Source organism: Heteronotia binoei, chromosome 2 (assembly GCF_032191835.1).
Source record: "Heteronotia binoei isolate CCM8104 ecotype False Entrance Well chromosome 2, APGP_CSIRO_Hbin_v1, whole genome shotgun sequence".
In the NCBI taxonomy this organism is placed as follows: Eukaryota; Metazoa; Chordata; class Lepidosauria; order Squamata; family Gekkonidae; genus Heteronotia; species Heteronotia binoei.
In genome coordinates, this window is record NC_083224.1 from 126,946,585 (window position 1) to 126,966,411 (window position 19,827).

The window sequence follows — 19,827 nt, forward strand, 5'->3', positions numbered from 1 at the left end:
TACCTTTTTTCCACTTATGTATTTTTTGAAATTTTTATTTATTTTTTATAAGAACTAAATGATACCCTTATAGTTGTGGGTGGGCCTCCTTTATCTCCTGGCAACCAATATTTTTGGACCCAGTCCACCACTGCTCACAGAATTTAAAATGCCAGCAGCATTCTCATGGCGGCCATGAAAATACCATCACATCTGGTTCAACACTGAGTATTTGAGCTGGAAGCAACAGACTGCAGTATGGGAATGGGCAGTGTTCAGTATTCTTTTCATGTGCCCTTCTGTTATTCTTGGAATCATATATTTTGCCTTTGCTTTATATATTTATAAGGAAAGTCTCATGAATGCCATCTAGTTTCTCCTTTTTTCTAGCTCCTTTGACTTTTTAACCACCTTTTCTCTCCAGTACCTTTAGCCTGGTACACACTGCCTCACTCATTCTCTGAATGCATGAAGAGTGAGAGTGGGTGTGCTGTCCCTGTCCCCTTGCCTTGGCAGAATTGCTTGGTTGTCTGCAGGGTGTGAACACATGGAACAAGTGGCCATGTGTAATTTCCTCCCCATAATCAGTGAAACCTCTTTGCAAATTTCACAAATGACAGGTATGGGAGATTGCATCGCCACTTTCTCCTCATGAATACCCCTGCAGATGACCAGATGATTATAAGAAGGCAGGAGACAGGGCCAGTCTGCTTTCTCCTGGTCTCCTTTCCCTGTGCATTCAGTGAACACATGGTATTGCTTGCAGCCTGCAGCAACGCTGCTAGGCTGTGTTTGCAAGATTTGCTCCCCTGGAGAGGGAAGAGCGGATCTCCAGCCCGTTTGGGTGCGATTTTGAAGGGGCAGGGCTTGGCTATGTTAACGGCCAAGCCTCTGCTCACCTGTGCAGTCCGGACGACGATCAGCCCGCCCTGTTTGTTATGTAAGCGATTGCTGGTCGTCTCAGGTGAGGAGCTGGGTAGGAATTTTTTGCTCCCCAGCTGATTGGCAGTTGCTGGGGTGTGTTTTTCGCCTACCCTACATAGCAAAGCAGTGGATTGTGGAATTGGCTATTGGGAGGTGCTGTTAAATAGTTGATCACTTTGGTTTAGCAGGTTTTACTGGGTTAGGGTACTATGCGGCTAGGGGAGGACCATGAAGCATCCCCCTTTTGGGGAGTTAGGGGTCTGGCATAATCACCCTTGGGGTTTGATGACCCAGGGTGGGGGAAATACAGACTGTCCTGGAGGCTCGACTAGAGGGTGCCTTCCATTGAGACGTGCGTCTGGTGGTTGGGCCCTTTGGGACGTGCCTCCTTGCTGGGCTGGCCTGGTGGGAGCTGTGTCCCACAGCTCCAGCTGGGGGCTGGGTCTCCCACCTTGAATGGCAGGGGAGCGGTCTGTTGAGACCCCTAGCCCTGACCAGGCCGCACTTTTTGGTGCCCTTGCCGTTGTGATTATTATGATTAATAAAGTGACCCTTAGTTATACCAAAGCCTTGTGTCTGACTCTTCATTCCGATCTTGGGGGGGGGGGGCAAGGTGTTGATTGGGCTTCCCGTGTTTCTGTTTCTATTATTGCCCTTGTGCCTGTCACCTCAGAATCTTTGAACTTTTGTCACTTCTTTCAACTTAATTCATCTCTCATTATGTCTGTCACTTTAAGTAGAGTTCTCTGTCTATTTCTACCTTCTCAGTCCAGCAGCATGTTAAAATAATAACTAGGATGCCTGGGTCAGTTCCAGCCACACTAAATGTCCTCTCTTCTCATTCACTCATAACAGTAACTACGTCTCATGTAATCTCTTGCGTATTTTTGACTGCCGTACCAATGTTTTCCATGATCCCACTACCTCCTTAGTGCTGCAGAATTTATGACTATGTTCTTGTGCATGCTTATTTGAAAGCAAGCCCCAATGAATTAACTTCCAAATGTATAGGGTTGAACATGTCCAAGGATCACAAATTGAATCTTGAGTTTAGTAACCTAAAATTGTTTTCTGATAGGCAGGTGTGACTCATACTATATATAGCCATAACTGTTAAACAACATTCCTGACCATAGGTAATTTAGGAAAGAGGAGAGCAGATAGGAAAGTAGCTGTTGCAGTATTAGTAGCAAAAAAGTATTCTATTCAGGGGTATCAAATGTGCAGCCCATGGGCCTCATCCAGCTCCCACAGGGCTTCTATCCAGTCTGCAAGGGAACTGCCTGCTGTGTGCTTCCTTCATTGCCATTTTTAAATTTCTCATCTGTGATTGAGGCAGCTGAGCAAAGCAGCCTCTTGCTCTTTCCTTCTCCCCCCTCCCCCAAGGGAAGGAGGAGCCTCAGCCAATGGAGCAGCTCTTGGCACAGCTAGACCTCTCTAAATTAAAGCTAGAGCTCTCTCAATCACACAGCAGAGCTACAGAGTTAAGCTCCTCTATCGGCCTAGGCTTCTCCTCCCTCCTGCTCCGTGAGGGAAGAGGAAAAGAACAAGAGGCTGCATTACTTGGCTGCCTCAATTGCTGGGGAGAAATGCAAAATTAAGGTCCCTTGGGAAGGCCCAGAGTCCCCTCCCAAGCCCTTCAGATCCCTCGCTTTGGCCAAGAAAATAGGTGTGTAGACCAGGCAGAATAACAAAGAACAACAAAAAGGTTTATTTTAAACAGGAAAATCAGTAAAGGGGAAGTGAACAGATAGGGTGCTTTGAAAACTATAGTAAGGTGGGTGAAGGAAAATAAACATAAAGTCCCTAACGCAACTGAACTTAACTGTTCCTAGTCTATTAGATCCCAGGTCTCGGCCTGCGCACTCTCTCCCTCAGAGTGAGGGTCTTCCTCCTAAACAGCAGCTGTCCTTCCTGCTTGGCCTCTCAGGAGGAAAGAACAGTGTCTGGGCGTTTTCCCACTGACCTTACTCAGGAGCGACGTCCCTCTTCACCGCTCAGCGTCTGCGCGGATTTCGCACCAACTGCTCCACAGAACCCAAAAGAGCTGCAAAGTCCTTTTGCGTCGCAAATGTAAACTGGTTTTTGGCGGTTTACACTAGAGCTATTCTATTACATGATGGTAACCAGAGCTGCTTATTAGGATTTTTGGTAGGGGTGATATATGCAAACCTCCACTCCTAATTGCTAGACATAGAGGAGGACATAATATGCTCTAGTGTGCATATAAGAATTTTCTCTGGTGTGAATTATCTTAAGCTTCCAAAGTGCCAAGTTCCTGAAGCATAAAGAGCTGCAAATTCTTTTTTGTGGCGAAGGGAATGCAACTGAGAAATACCTGACCACAGAATTACCAGAGGTATGATAGAGCTACTTAGGCTTGTAATTGTGTTTGACCTGAGAAGACAGCAGTAACTAAGTCTTACTAGGTTGGGAATGGCTTCCAATGTTTAAGGGGGAAGCCCATATCTGTTTTGAATTAAGTGACATTATTTAGCAGGCTTTCATCCAAATTTGTCAATTAGAATCTTATCATTTGAATTGAGTCTAGCACTAAAGTCTCTCTCTCCCCCACCCCTTTAGAATCAGGTGTGCTGGAGTATCTAATAAAAGGTCTTCAATAAAAAATTCAGATTCATTACAGCACCTTGCTATATCTGATCATTTTTGCTGGGGAGGGATATATACATTTAGTATTAGAAGAGACCCCATTTTGAAGTGTAGGAGGACAGCCATTGCCCATAGGTTTGAATTTTTTAGATGGACACATTCAATTTAAGTGATGTAGAGATTAGGATTCCTAAACCCCCATTAAGGGGTTTAAAGGTGGGGTTTGATGCAGTGTGCTGGAAATGATATAGAGGGGTGAAGTTCAGGAAGTGACATCACTTGACCTTTGACTTGGAAGTGATGTCACTTCCTTGCTCCTGGCTCCACCCCCAAAGTCTCCTGGCTCCACCCCCAAAGTCCCCAGGTATTTCCTGAGTCAGACTTGGCAACCCTAATTGAGCCGGTGGGTTGGAGAAACAATGTACTTTCAGACGAATTAAATAACGCAATGAAATTAAATGAAATTTGCCCCCTTCTATGTCATAGTTTAAATCTGACTGCCTAGTAGTAGATTTGAGAATTAATCCAAGAAGAAAGACCTGGCCTCATTTTGGGCAGGAGCTCACAGGAGCAGAGCTCCAGAACCTCTAAATTTTATGGTGCTCTTTCTTTCTTTCTTACCCCCTCCCAAATACATGCTTCTGGGCTCCATTGTTCAGACCCCCTGTGAGAATTTTGCTGTTTTCTTGGAAAAATGGGAAAATAACCAAAACATATAAAGCAGACAGATGGAGGGTGCTGCCAGGCCTATCGTAGTCAACTTTTACATAGAGCCTGAGGATCTCCTGGGATCACAACAACTGCAGACAACGGATCTTTCTCCCCATCTTGGAGAAAATAATTGCTGTGGAGGGCGGACCCTATGACATTATATTCAGCTGAGGGCTTTCTCGTTACTGCCTAGCAACAGCCTCTGGCTAGCAGCTTCCCCTGTGGCCCAGTCCTTATCTGTCCTGGGGTGAGGCTGAGGGGTGGAGGGAGGGAGTGACAGGAAAGAGGTGGTGGCCATGGCCTCTGAGGAAATGCTTCATGAGTCAGCAGTAGAGCGGCAGCCCTTTCTGAGGCCAGTTGATGGAGAGGACACAGAGAAGTGCTGGAGATCTGTATGTGAGATAAGACTGTTTGGGCAGCTTGTTCATTGTTTCCAAGCTTGCGGTAGGGGAGTCAGCCAATGGGAACCCAGAGGTGGTGACTGACGCATGATGGGCCAATGGTTTATGGAGAAGAGGTGTCAGCCAATGGGAGAGCTCCATTTGGTCAATACCACTATGGTTTTATGGTAAACAGTCCATTATTCTCTTCATAATGAAGTGTTCCCAAACTTTTGTAAGCCAAGTTGTTCTAGAGGGAGCCAGAGAAGTTTTGCAGTTAGAAGCAATAGAAGATTTGGCCGCTACCAGAAGGCTGATTATTAGTTCAAGTCCAATTTTTGGAATTTGTAAAGAGTCCCATACGTTCAGAAAGATCAGTTCTGGTACAAAAGGTATTGTGCAAGATGTAATAGATTTGATTTGTTGGAGAAGGTCAGTCCAGAAGGAATGTAGCACTGGACATTCCCACCAGCAGTGAGCGTAGGTTCCCATATGCCCACATTTCCTGGGGAAGAGGAATTGATTGCATAGCAGATATGGGAAGGGGATAATATCAAAGGGCCAAGTGGAGGCTTTGGACAAACTTAACAACTGAGATGAAAGAAAAAAAGTTTCAACAGAGATGTACGGCTGCAAGAAGAGCTAGGGAACAAAATTGATGAGAAATAGATCACATGGAGTATTTTCAGTTTTATCATTGATGAAGGGGAAAAAAATTGAATGGAGTGTGAGTCAGGAGAAGGTAGCGGTACAGAGGGCAACAAAAGCAGAGAAGATAAATTGAAAATTGTTAGAGTTGGTGGGTATCTGGAAACTATAGTAGAGTTATTCAGCCAGGATAAATGGCAGGCAGTAAGGAGGAAATAATGAGCTTACAAATAGTAAATACCTGTCAGTTCTTCTCAAGAAGCATTCAATGGTATGAGAGCATGACAGTAACAAAAGAAAGTTGTGAACCATGCCTGGGAATGGGTGACTAGGGAAAACTGTGAGAATGAGTTGAAGGCAAACACTTCAAAATCTAAGTAACATTCATAAGCAGAAGGGGGAGATGATAATTTATTATGGCTGTGTAAAAATGTTCTCTCTTATGGCAACAATCATATAAAATTCCCTTTAAACCAGTTACTAAATTAGATGGGAATCTTTACTAGGGTTGCCGGGTCTCTCTGGCCACCAGAGGGGGATGGGAGGTGGGGTTGCCAGATCCAGACTGGGAAATTCCTGGAGATTTGGGGATGGAGCCTGAGGAGGACAGAGACGGCAGGGAGGTAAAATGCCATAGAGTCTATCCTCCAAAGGATCCATTTTCTCCAGGGTAATTGATATCTGAAGATGGAACTGTAATTCCAGGGGATTCCCAGGTCACACCTGGAGGACAACATCCCTAGTATTCACTGTAATGGAAAACACTATGAAATATGTTCACATAAGAATCTAGCACAGAATTTATAGTTGTATGATATAGCCAGTGAATTTTAACTGGTTGACCTCACATAACTTTGCTCTTGCTACCATCACTTATTTATTCTCAGCAGATGGGGTAGAGGCTAATCTTTGTTCTTCCCAGGAACAGGGTTGGGTTTATAGCTGAAACTTCATCACCCCAAGAAGTGTTTGCTGTCCCTAAAGGCTGTAGTTGGAATGGAAAAAAAAGTAAATACAAACCTTATACTTACAGGATCCCAAAGCAAACATACTCATCAGGGAATGCAAGACTTACTGCAATATCAATCTCTAAGCAACAGCAGCACCTTTGGAAATCCCGCCCCCAATGTCATTTTTCAACCAGTTTCAAACTTTAAAAAACAAACAAACTTGTTCCAGATCTCCATACTCCAGCTGTGCAATCCTGCTTATATTTTTTCCTCTTTTCAAGCAGGTTTGAACTGTTGGGGAGGGACACATCTAAAACACTTGGATAATCAGAAATAAAAGAGCCCCTTGGCGCAGAGTGGTAAATCTGCAGTACTGCAGTCCTAAACTCTGCTCACAACCTGAGTTCAATTCCAGTGGAAGCTGGGTTCAGGTAGCAGGCTCGAGGTTGACTCAGCCTTCTATCCTTCCAAGATCGGTAAAATGAGTACCCAGTTTGCTGGGGAGATGGTGTAGATGACTGGGAAAGGCAATGGCAAACCACCCTGTTAAAAAGTCTGCTGTGAAAATGTTGTGAAAGCAACGTCGCTCCGGAATCGGAAACGACTGGTGCTTGCACAGGGGACTACCTTTACCTTTTGAAATCAGAAATAATGTGACACACACACAAAATGGCTGTAGAGATGCAGTGCAACCTGCGAACTTCAGATAACTCTGGTTTTGCTAATGGGAATTACATGTATATGCTGATGCCTTTGCCATGTTCTGCCATGCTTTGTTCTGCAGCATAGAGCCATGGATATAGAAGCAATTGTGTGGTCCTCTGTTCCTTGTTTAAGATGGTTATATGTATATATGTCCATGTATATATATTGAACAACACATATATTATGTGATTCCATTTGTGTCAGTTTTAATGGGGTTCTTTTGGTTAATTTTGATTCATGCTTTCTATTTTTTCTCTCTTCCTAGCCCTGATGAACTAGAGTTTTATGTTTCTTATTTATCTTTAGGATTGCCAGGACACATAAACAAGATGACAGGGAAGCCATTCTTGGCAAAATTCTCCCTCGTTTGAAACTATCAAATGACAAACCTGTTTTGCGTGTAATATATTTGTTTGGATTGTGATTAAGAAATGCTTGCTTTTTGATTCCAGAACTACTTGTGGAAGCAGGAGCTGTTTCATGCATAAGGAGTCTTCTATCCTCATGAGCTTTTCCTCACATTGCACTATGTAGCTGGTTTAAATTTGGTATCACTGGGTAAAATTCTCATTATTTATCTTTTCATTCTTACAGGTCAATGCACAAACTGACACAGCTGGAGAGGCTTGACCTAGGCAATAATGAATTTGCCGAGCTGGTAAGAACATATTTTTAAAGGACATTTTTAACATGCCTGCCTTCAATATACAAATGCCCTAGTTAACATCCTGCTCACTGTAGAACCATGTAAATACACATAGCCATCTATTGCATCCGAGTGCATTCACGGTCAAAAATAGTTGCACTGTTTTGCTTTCCATACATGGGGGAAATGTACATAACACTGTGCATGAACAATAAAATAATCTGTGGAATGATGTATGTATTTCTACAAACCAAGTGTTTTATAAGCAGATAAGGATAATGGTGAAGAAGCATAAATAGTCCCTATTTATGGTACATGGTGTTGTGTATTTAAAGGGTTAATCTGGAGGGGAGCTGTTATAGGAACTTGATTTAGGGCAGAGTAACACAGAAGCTTATGAAAGTGAAAGTTTATAAATCCATTACGTTTCATATTTGCTTGTTCGTAGTTGCTAACATATTTGGCCATCTGTAATTGCGGCTCTGGATTTCTATCACCCTTGTCTCTGTCCTGATAATGTTGCTGCACATCCCTCAGTGGAGGAGTACTGGAAAAGAGCTGTTAGATGTAACCATTTCTATTCAGAAATGTGACTTCTCATGCGGAGTTAACAGTATAGCCATTTATTTAATAAGTAAAAGGTTATTTAAAAGAAAATGACAAAGCCAGTTTTATATTGTGTTGTAAAAGGTGAGCAATCTGCAATAATTAAAAATACTGTTGGTTTGTTTAAATATTTCATTTTAAAAAGCCATTTCTTTTCCAGCCTGAAGTTCTAGAACAAGTTCAAAATCTAAAGGAATTGTGGATGGACAATAATTCACTTCAAACACTGCCTGGGGTAAGGATATTTAATTATTTGATAAAATATAATAATTACAGACACAAATGGCAATACATTTATGCATATCTGAAGGTGCAAATTATTTATTTTATATCTTTTATAAAGTATTTATTGAGAGCTTAGGATGAAATACAATTTTATACAAAGATACTAATATGTTAAAAATAGTAATTTGTAAAGAGTAAGCCTATTGATCAATTTTAGTACTACGCATTCTTTCAGATCTTAGTTACGTATACATTTCCATGCTATTTCATATTAAAACATGCAAGATATATCAATGTATTAATAGTAAGTGTATTTTAGAATTATGTAAAAAACATTAAGAAGAAGAAGAAGATGATATTGGATTTATATCCCGCCCTCCACTCCGAAGAGTCTCAGAGCGGCTCACAATCTCCTTTACCTTCCTCCCCCACAACAGACACCCTGTGAGGTGGGTGGGGCTGGAGAGGGCTCTCACAGCAGCTGCCCTTTCAAGGACAACCTCTACCAGAGCTATGGCTGACCCAAGGCCATTCCAGCAGGTGCAAGTGGAGGAGTGGGGAATCAAACCCGGTTCTCCCAGATAAGAGTCCGCACACTTAACCACTACACCAAACTGGCTCTCTAGGATCTTGGATAAAAAAAAATGGAAGCTGATATTTGAGAGCTTAAATGAAGGCTTCTAATATTCACTGTGACAGGCCTCTGAAGCAGGGCTAATAAAAGATGTGCTCCTTAGTACTGCACTTTCTGGAGAACTAAATGTCTTCTGCAATTTGCTTAAATACTCTATAAAAGTCATATCTCTGACAGGTATAACATGTGGTCTTGACCTAGATAGCCAGTCTAGCCTGATCTTGTCACATCTGAGCCCCTCAGGGAAGGGCGGGATATAAATCAGGCAGGCAGGCAGGCAGGCAGACAGACAGATAGATAGATAAGCAGGGTCAGCCTTGGTTAGTATTCACATGGGCAACCACCAAGAGAGTCCAGGGTTGCAATGCAGAGACAGGCAATGATAATGATAATCTCTTGCATTGAAAACCCTTCAGAGTCACCATAAATTGGCTGCAACTTGACAGCACTTTCCATCACCATCACTATAACATGTGGGATCTAGAAAGTATAAGGCAGCTTTCCACTTGCTATACACAGGAAACATTCCAGCTGGCTTCTATATATATATCAGCTCACTCATTTAGAGTAGCTTCAGACATGAAAGTTCCACTCACCCAGCTGAATATGTGCTCACGACACTGTTCAGATGGCAGCACAGGATCATCTTCGCTTAAGGTGCTGGGGAATTACATTGACAGAATGTGTAGCTTTAGCCTCCATAACCTTTGTTTGCAAATTCCCCTCTGAGTACGACAGTTCTACAACACTAGCTGAGTGCAGAAGTGATGACAGAGAAGGTGATGATGGAAGCTGATGGAGAAGAAAATAGAATGAATTTTAGAATCTGCCATCTTAATATGTCTTGATTCATTTATTTTTCATGTACTGAATGTTTCACTGACTTAAGGCAATAGGAGTAGCAAATCAATCTGGCTAATACATATCTTGGTTGTGGTGGCCCAGATTGTTTTGACTAAGATCTAAACCCCAGAAAGAGACTGCTTTGTAAAATATGCGCAAGAAATACCTTCCTAAATCAAGTATGTATTACATGGTAAGACATGAAAACTGTAGCCCTAACTCTGCTTTGCTGTCATTATGTTGTGATCCGCCTTGAGCCCATTATGGGAAAGGGCAGAATATAAGCATACAAAATAAATAAATAAATTCAGTTACTGTAGGTAATAACAGCACTTGAAAAAAAGTCAATTGTATTATAACTTATAAGAAAAGCAGAGTGTGCTGTCTGACAGAAGATATGCAATTGGCTTGTTCCCTAAATAGCTGGCACTGACTCATGCTCTACATAAAAAAAAAGAGTAATATTAATGTCACTGTCAACCTAATAAAGCTGGCATAAAAGAAATCACAATAGATATCACAATAATTTTGCAAGGAATTTATTGTACAAATTCTGTTTCCGGTGCAGAGGGTTATTCCTGTTTGAACAAATCTGTCTCCGTAAATAACAGTGATGTATACATAATAGCATCATTAATGTGAACAGCACTTTTAGTGGGCTTTACAGCACAGAAGTATGCATGTTAAGTAAATAATATTATGTGCTGTGAAAATGTATTTGAGTAACAAAATCAATCATTAGAGATTACTATTTTAGCATAACATAAGTGCATTTAATTTCAATTGGCAAATATGATACAATGATCAGATAGTGGGTATTTCATTTTATTTACATATATCCAAAATAAGTCCTGGATCCTATTCTCCTCCTATATGAACAAATGATAAACAGTGTCAAAGCTAGCAGTGCTGACTATTCCCATAGTTTCAGTCCAGTAATTGAAACTAGAGAATCACTCATAAGAACTTGATTCATTGTGCTTGTTCTTATATACAGCTTTCAGTCAAACGGAATGTCCTTTTCTGCATGTTCCCTCTTGTAAAGCTGTTCAAATGCAGTGTTAAAAAGTTCCTGATAATTTTGATGATTTATTTGTGTAAGGTATAACTTCCTCAAAATAAATTCAAATGTAGGAAATTATTCTTTGTCTGAGACGCAGTGTTGTCTTTAAAATATTAATTACAAGAGAAGCCCTATTTAAACTGCTTAAAATACATTACCTTTGAAATAATCTACAATATAATACAACATTAGACCTCAATTAATTAATTGATTTAAACATTAATGGTATTATCCTTCTCTGTATGGACAGTGTGCCCATGCATTGCGGGATCTCCATAAGACATAATAGCCACTCTTTTGCACAAGTATATAGAACCCCAGTTGTAAAATTAGATGGGAGGTTCTGTGTATGTCACCTGTATCTCCATCCAGCTCTGTCCCCTTTTTTTGGTTAAACAAGATGAGCTCCAACCTTACATTCCTAGACTGAACAGAGGAGGTGGTTGCATGTAACTATAGGAGATGTACTTAGGCTTCCAATGGCCCAATGCAGTGTGTGCCAATGTGGACCGCAGGGCTCTTTTACAATTTGGACAACAGGGCTCTTTGAGAATGCTACTGCACAAAGGTAGTGCACTCATGTAGGGAATGGTCATGCTATTAATGTTTAAGAAGTCCAATGGTGATAGTTGCAATGTTCATAGAGTGTAAAAATATAGTTTTAATTTTCAAATTTTGATTGGACTTTATAATTTAAGTTCAACCAGGCTGCTGTTACATCCATAAACTGATGTGTGTAAAGTGTTTTAATGTTAACCAAGTGTTCTAGTCTGTTTAATATGATATAATGTTCGGTACGGGAAATTGTTGTGAAATATGAATCTTATCAATTAACCCTGTTCTTGTCTAATGTTTTCTAGCCTATAGGAAAGTTAAAGCAGCTGGTGTATTTGGATGTTTCAAAAAATAGGATAGAAAGTATTGATATGGACATATCAGGATGTGAAGCCCTTGAAGACTTACTGTTGTCATCCAACATGCTGCAACAATTGCCAGATTCTATAGGTAAAAACAAACCAACCCACTGTTCTTGCCTATATAGATGGGTATGTTTTAGGGCTTGTTGCAGCGGAAGTATGTTTCACTTAATGTGTTGATTTCTATTTTAAATGCCCATGCACTGGTTTCATCTGGTTGAGAAGAAGGCCCCATCACCACCATTCATGGTCTTTTAGTAAATATTGACCACTAGTAAATGGTTATTTCTAGAATGACATCCTGTTATAAAAAACTTCAACAACCAAGGTTGTTTTGAAGGCTTGCTTCATCAAGCAGAAAAATGATTCTCCAGTCACATTTTATAGTGGTGCGTGAAATGATTGCGTCAGTGTATTTTCCATCTCTGCACATGTCTGAGTAAATGGATGTAGAATTTAGTAAACTGGAATGGCTGTCCCTGCATTCATGACATACATATCCTCAAACATAAGTGCTTTTCACTGTTCCCACTTGAATTTATTGTTAACAGAAATTATGTATAAAAGTCCAGCTCTCGACAGTGGGAGAAGCAGCTTTTTAATAAGTTTGGAAAAGCTGCCTGTTCATCTGGAGGGTAATCCTGTGATTTATAGCGCAGTCCTTACACTCTTCTAAGTCTACTAACTTCAATTAACTTAAGGTGTTTTTACATTCAGTTTGATCCAGAGTTTTAGAGTCTTCAAATCGCCTGCCACTGTTCTGCTTTAATTATTTTCCTTTTACATTTAAGCCTTTCAATGTTGGGGGGGGGGCCTCTGATCAGAGGGCAGCCGGAATACCAGTGCTTAGTTAAATGTATATGATTGCTTGGAAATCGTGTCAACACTGCAAAAACAATACAAATTTAAATTACTAGATGAGACAAGCGATGATATGTAAAAATTTCAAGTGCTGTCAGTTCTCATGCAAATTACTGCACCTTGTGGTGGCTTTTGGAGGAGTCTTTTAAAACTCATTAAAACTTCTACAATACAAGTTTGAAATGCCTGTAGAGAAAAGACCAGATCAAAACTAGTGTGGAGAACAAAACTCATCTCACCAAAACAAATGTAGATGCTTTGGGCAGCAATGATGCAAAACAATTATGAGAATGTTAGGTAATGTAAAAGATGAGTTTCCAATGCGATGATAGAGAGTCGCAAACTGCCAGTGTAAAAACACCCTTAGAAAAGTATAATTTAGAAGGGTATAACCATGGCTTTCCCCCCTAGAAAAACAGGTGCCAGAATTCTCAAAAAGGAAATGAAAGAGAAAAACATGGGTGCCCCTCATGAATTTTAAACATTTTTTTTTGAGAATTCTGTTTCCATGAAGAGGTTCTGGAACTGTTCCACTGTTCCCCCAGAAAAAAAACACCTGGGTGTAATCGTCAGCTTTCCTAAGCAGTTACACCGTATTTTTCGGTCCATTAGACACTCCGGACCATTAGACGCAGGTGCCTGGCTGGGAGACAAGCGGCAAGATCGCTCCCTCCGCCCCCACCGCAAACCCAGCTCTTCGCAGGGAGCGATCAAGCCACTTGTCTCCCAGCCAGGCACGCAGGCGCGGGGGAAGCACGCCGGCACCTGCGTGCCTGGCTGGGAGTCAAGCGGCGAGATCGCTCCCTGCGAAGTGCTGGGTTTGCGATGGGGGCAGAGGGAGCGATCTCGCCACTTGTCTCCCAGCCAGGCACGCAGGCGCGAGGGAAGCACGCCGCCCCCTCCACAGCCGGCGCTCGCGAAGCGCTGGGTTTGCGGAGGGGGTGGGTGCTTCCTCCGTGCCTGTCTGCCTGGCTTCGGCTGATGCTTACAGCAAGCACCAGGATCGCTTCCTCCGCCCTCCGATCCCAGTGCTTGCTTTAAGCATCAGCTGAAGCCAGGCAGACAGGCACGGAGGAAGCACCCACCCCCTCCGCAAACCCAGCGCTTCGCGAGCGCCGGCTGTGGAGGGGGTGGCATGCTTTCTCCATGCCTGTCTGCCTGGCTTCAGCTCTGATGCTTAAAGCAAGCGCTGGGATCGGAGGGTAGTGGGAGTGATCCTGGTGCTTGCTGTAAGCGTCAGAGCTGGAGCCAGGCAGGCGCGGGGGAAGCGCTGGGATCAGAGGCGGAGGCAGCGGATCGCCGCCCCCCCCCCCCCGGAGCAAGGTACGTACCTTCGTTCCATAAGATGCACACACTTTTCCCCCCACTTTTTTTTGGGGGGGGGAGTGCGTCTTATGGTGCGAAAAATACGGTAATTAAGTTCAGCTAAGTCCATTAACAGTTTAGGATGTCATTGTTAGGTTGCCAGCTATATCCTTTGTTTTTAAAGGATTATCCTTTATTTGCTTTATTTCAAGTCACTGCTGCTCACATTTCAACTCCTTTGAACATGTACTGCCATAACCAATAATAATTGAGGTCTGGAAATAAAGGAACAGGAAAATGGACAGCAAGGTGGGGGAGAGTTTACATTATTCTTTTTAAGCATACTTGTAACAGCCCCTGCGTACTCCACAACGGACAACTGTCAAGAAGGCTCATGCCATGATTGTTTCTTACCATTGATATTTCGAGGCACTCTCACTTTCCAATGTCTTCTTTGTTTTCCTGCTATCTCTATGCAACAGTTGAAACATTACTTTCTGCCTAGTCTCAATAGTTACCAAGATCGCTCTCGCCTGATTATGTGCACACCTGCAAGGGGCCTGGGAGGAGTTTGGAGGGAGGGACTGCTTGCTTCCCACTTTCCTTTGAATGTGTAACAGTTTGGGCCAGGGCTATAAGAGAAGGGCAAAAGCCCGCCAAAGCCAGTTTTTGCAAGGACTGTCTTGGTCTGACCTGTCATATATCAATAAATAGCTATTCTTGAAATGGACTAATTCTTGAACTGCCGGGGTCTTCACAACAACTTTACTTGTAGAACAATATAGGACACCTAGGCAATGGGTACCTGCTCTGTATCTGTGTGAAAAAACAAGCACAGAATAAGGTAACCTATAACACAGGCTCTGAGAGAAGATGGAAGAACAGATTTGATCTATGTGACATGTGCTCTAACCTCCCCTCCCCCTCAGTAAGTATTGGAGTCGGCTGAGTTCAGTGTCTTTATCTCTGGATTGTGAAAACTCCCTAAATATACTGCTCAGTGACACCTTCCTGGCTGTGGCTCTGATCTCTCAGTGTTTCATCCTCTATGGTATAAACAACTCTGGCTGTATCCTCAGGTAAACAGGTTTTATTATTCTTCTGGGGTTAGCAAAGAAAATGATAGTACCTGTGATCAATCAGATCAGTATCAGTTGACCAGTTTACACAGTGGGAAACATCCTGATAGGATATTTCTCATCTGCTCTGGTAAAGCTTGGGAATCAATGATCTAAGATGGGAAGTTCCCCTCCCCTTTGTTCAGGCATTCACATGCATATCCCTGAAAATGGTATAAAAATCCATCCATGTCAGGGCCCAAGTGTGTCTTCCTTTGAGCACCCAAAGAAAAAGCAACACCCCTGATCCACATGAGGTCTTTGTATGTGAAAGGTGCTGGTCAGGTTCATGTACCTACCTCCTCATGTACCTTCAGGCTTATCCGTTCTCCAAGATGGGTAACATGTCACACATACTCTCTTTCTCCTCATCACACCTACTACTACCTAATTATTCTAATATTGTGTATGTGTGCTTTAATCTGAGTGTATATTTAAATTCTATTATTTTTCTAATAAAACGTATTTTCTTTCATATCTGGTCTAGTTCTTGATTCCAGTAAAAGGATTTATCCGGGAAAAATCTCTGTGAACATTGGTAGCTTAATCCTGCCCCCTACCCGTGCCTCTTGCAAGCTCTGCCTTTTGTACTAATCCCCAATTAAATCAAAGGCAAGAATATTTAATAAAGTGGTCTGGGGGTAACATACTAGCACTGATTTAACAACACTTTCTTTTGTTTTGCAGGGCTCTTGAAAAGGCTTTCAACTTTAAAAGTAGATGACAATCAGCTTACAGTTCTGCCCAATGCCATTGGAAAGTAAGTGGAAAACATTCTTAGAGACATGGTACAAATAAGCACATACTTAAATTTCTCCCATGTGAATGAATGGGTTTATAAATTCTTAACTTCAGTTAGATTGCACTGCAGTCGTCTTTTGTATTGGGCAATAATTGGAAATGCTTTTCAGCTTCTGCAGTCAGTGGTGGGAAATAACAGAACAAAGAGTGTAATAGACCACTATTGAAGGAACAAGAAAAAAATTAATATACGTTCTTGAAGTTTGCAAAAAAAATTAAAAAATGAAGATTGTGATGATATTTTAAAGAAACATCTGACTTTTTCACAAAATGTCCTAATAATTTGAAGACTTTTTTAAAAAAAATTGCTCAAGAGGCTGGCAATGTGCTGTACATTACTCAATGAATCTAAACACTGATAAAGTATAAAGCAACCAGTAATGTGAAAAAAGCAATATATTCCTTTTTAAACTATAGCTTTAGTAGCATTTTCCAAATATTTAGCAGGAGTAACATTATAAATATAAGATACAGTAATTTCAAATTTACTAAGATGACTGCTTTGGCAGAGAACACATTCCTTTATTTTGTTTGCTGATACATATTTTGTGACAACTATAGTGTAAGCGAAATTGCCCTCGATTGAGGTAGGGGAATTAGTTAGGTGGGCAAAAGATGGCTAACTTAAGCGGGGTCCAAACCTGTGTATACAGGAGGCAGTCCCCCAAGAATTTCCCCTTTTAAATAAAGAGGAGAACTTTGGTAAACTATAATTGATTTTATTAGAAAATGAGACATACAAGAAAATAAAATCACTCATCAATCATACAGTTCCTAAGAAAATAGAGATGAAGGTTTGATAGAGAAACACATATGAACATATGAAGCTGCCTTCTACTGAATCAGACCCTCGGTCCATCACAGGGAAAACACAGACAGTGGTGATACTGTACCTATTGTAGTCTTCAGAAGGACGACTCCAATAACGATGACTAAATAGGGGGAACAAGACATGACCAGCATATCTCACTGTAATGGGCCCAAAACTGATCAGGTTACGGGGTAGCTCTAAACAGCAAAGGTAGGTATACTGCAAGAGACACACCTGAATGGTCCAAACATGGCCTTATATTACCAAATTCATATCCCCAGGCAATGATATCAGGTGACCCATGACATAGTTGTCAGATGACCTGTGACATAGCTGCATGCGACCCCTGACATCACAGGAAGGGGAGGCTCTCAGAAGGGTTTGGTAATAGGATTATGGGTGTAGATGGGTTTGCCTATTGTAAACCCTACCTAAACAAAGAAACATGATGGAATAATGTGAGACCAAATCGCTACCTATTGTGACACTGAAGCTAAACACAATGGGGACAGGCACTGTGGCTGGATCTGGTCTTTGCAAAACAATCCTTCTGGCTGGAGTTGTATTGTGTAAGCAACTGCTGTGGCTGTCTGACCGGAGAAGTCTTTTATCCAGGTGTGAAGACTTATTAGTATTTCAACTGTTGGCTTCTCCATTTGCATCTCCATGGCATGTCTATGTGGGAGTATGTGGGTCTCCTGCCTCACTCTCATGGCAGGCAAGACTTGAAGTTGTTGGTTTAGGACATCACAGGAACATGGCTCCCATAGAGAGACTGCTTCTTGGCACTGTCTTCCACAGACAGGAATGCAGTTAGGTATCTCGAATGCTGGGCAGCTCTTGGGAGAAGCATGATCTGTAGTCTTTTCAGGTAAGGGAAGCACAACTGGTTAATTTCAGGCATGGAGTTCTTATGGCCTGGCTGGAAGGCCTGCTGCTTCGGATCACACCGTGTAAAAATGTCCATATTGGGTTAGTTCTTAGTCCAAAATATCTTATGTTATCAATTAAAAGTCCATTGAGGCAGTTCTGCATGTGCTTACACCATATGAATCCATACTGCAAGTCCATAATGATGAGAATCCTGCATTCTGTAGTGTATTCTGACACTAGGCCAGAGTGAACATAGTCCATAGATGGTGGAAAAAGGGGGTCCAGGGCTTACAATAGTAATCGTATATTTGAACACTTTTACATGGTGATTTAATTTATATAACAGAGCTATCATATTGCAATTGGTACAAATTGTTTCCAGGAATATATTGATTTTGGCTGACATACAAGCTCAATTTAAACAGTGAAGAAGTTAGAATTTAGGTTATATTTGAAATTCGTTTGCTGGGAATGCTACAAAATATTGTATCTTGTCCTGAATTTTAACTGCACAAGACTTTCGTTACAAACTCTTGACCTGAAAATTCAAACTTGGGTAAGGGTGAAGACAGATGTAAGGCAAACAGACCATAGCTTTTGTGGTATCAGCCTTCCTTCCTTCTTGCTTTGTAGTTTGTATAATGAATACACTGCACATAGCAATGATTAAGTCATCAGTCCTGCTCCTGTTCTCATGGACTGCCTGCTCGAATATTTTTAAAGCTAATTTGTATATGCATTCATCACCTTCTTAATTAAAAGAGATTTTTAAGTTAACTATTTTTAAAGGTGCAATAGTAGTTACTGGGATGGGACCAATTGGGGACTTCTTCATGACACACATGTGCCAGCCAATCAATGCTACCTGCACAGGATTCCAAACCTCAAGAAGGAAAGTCTGTTTTGATTTTGCATTGTAGGAATGCTTGTAAATTAACTGCAGGATTCTGAGAACATTGTGTCTTACTTCACCCAATTTAAACATGCATCCAGAAGCTCAAACAAGTCTAACCATAGGACAACTTTTACTCAGGTGTGCCAATAAATTTGGGCTGGTTTGTATGACCAGGAATGAGGACTAGTGCACCACAGCAACCGCTAGCTGCTCTGGAGGAGAATGTCGTGGCAGTGAAGGAGGTTTTGGAGTCACTGTATTCTACTAAATGGCAGCCAAGGAGAGAGGTGGAGCAGTGCCACAGGAATAACAGGGACAATCTAACTTCTTATAAGAGTGGGAATTCTTTTTCAAAGCCAGAGATTCTCCAAGAGCATCTATTATTCTTACAGATTGGAGTCAAACTAGACAAAGTCTGTAGTCTTTGTGCTTTTTAAGTTTAGTTCTGGATTTAGATCAGCCCTTTCCATACGTCAGATGACTCCTCAGAACTGTTAATCTGTTAATCATGCTAATCTTTATGTTCCCCATGGTATGGGCAAATAGACACTCTGAAAAGACATTTGAAGTTGGGAAATTGGCATGGAGAAAACAGTTATGGACATGTGCATGTGTATACACACACACACCCCTACTTCATGGCCTGGATTGAATTGGGGTCCATGCTGACCTATGCAGCAATTTTAAATTCTCTGAAAATACATTCATGGCTCTTCCAGCAGGTTATCAAATTTGACTCTTACTTCAAAAGATTGGAACCTCCGGCAGCCTGCCGCATCACGGCTTGACTGCCGGGGAGATTTTGAGCCCCCCTGGAGGAAGAACGGGCGATTTTGGCACGCGTTTAGGTGCATCTTTAGGGGGCAGGGCTTCAGTGTGCCTGTAGAAGCCTCCGCTCCCTTCTTGGGCAGTCCTCCTGCGGTGCTCGGTGTGAGCGTGCTCTCACGCTCGTAGCTTGGCATCGGGGGGATTAGGCCTTCAAGGGCCGTTCGGGTCGCGGAGTGTGTTGTGGCGTGGGCTCTCGGATCGCATCATGGGACTTGGACAGGGAGTCAATACTGGCGCGGCGGGGCATTCTCCTTCCCTCCTTACTGTCGGCCCCCACTTTAACATCCTGCGCAGCGTTGTTCCTGTATTGGGACCTCCATTTTCCCCTCATTGTTGGTGTCTTTTGGGGGGGGTCGCAGGGGCACTTTGTAGGGGCGGCGCGGGGCTGCCTTAATTAGAAGGCCTCATTCTTCCAAGGCCCGTTTTTTCCTTAGTGAGCCTCTCTTTTATGGCCTTGGTGGCAGCCAGTGGGTAGGTGAGCTTTGGCCATTTTG

The 19,827-nt window shown here is 42.1% G+C and overlaps 1 protein-coding gene across 8 annotated transcripts in view; it reads left to right on the plus strand.

The window, feature by feature from the left end:
* Positions 1-19,827, plus strand: part of LRRC7 (leucine rich repeat containing 7) — a 265,921-nt gene that overhangs the window by 97,568 nt on the left and 148,526 nt on the right. For all 8 annotated transcript variants that reach the window (XM_060232004.1, XM_060232000.1, XM_060231999.1 and 5 more), the window contains 4 exons: positions 7,502-7,565; positions 8,320-8,394; positions 11,785-11,929; positions 15,813-15,885. In XM_060232004.1, the coding sequence (XP_060087987.1) occupies positions 7,502-7,565; positions 8,320-8,394; positions 11,785-11,929; positions 15,813-15,885 (357 nt within the window). The remainder of the gene's footprint in view (positions 1-7,501; positions 7,566-8,319; positions 8,395-11,784; positions 11,930-15,812; positions 15,886-19,827) is intronic.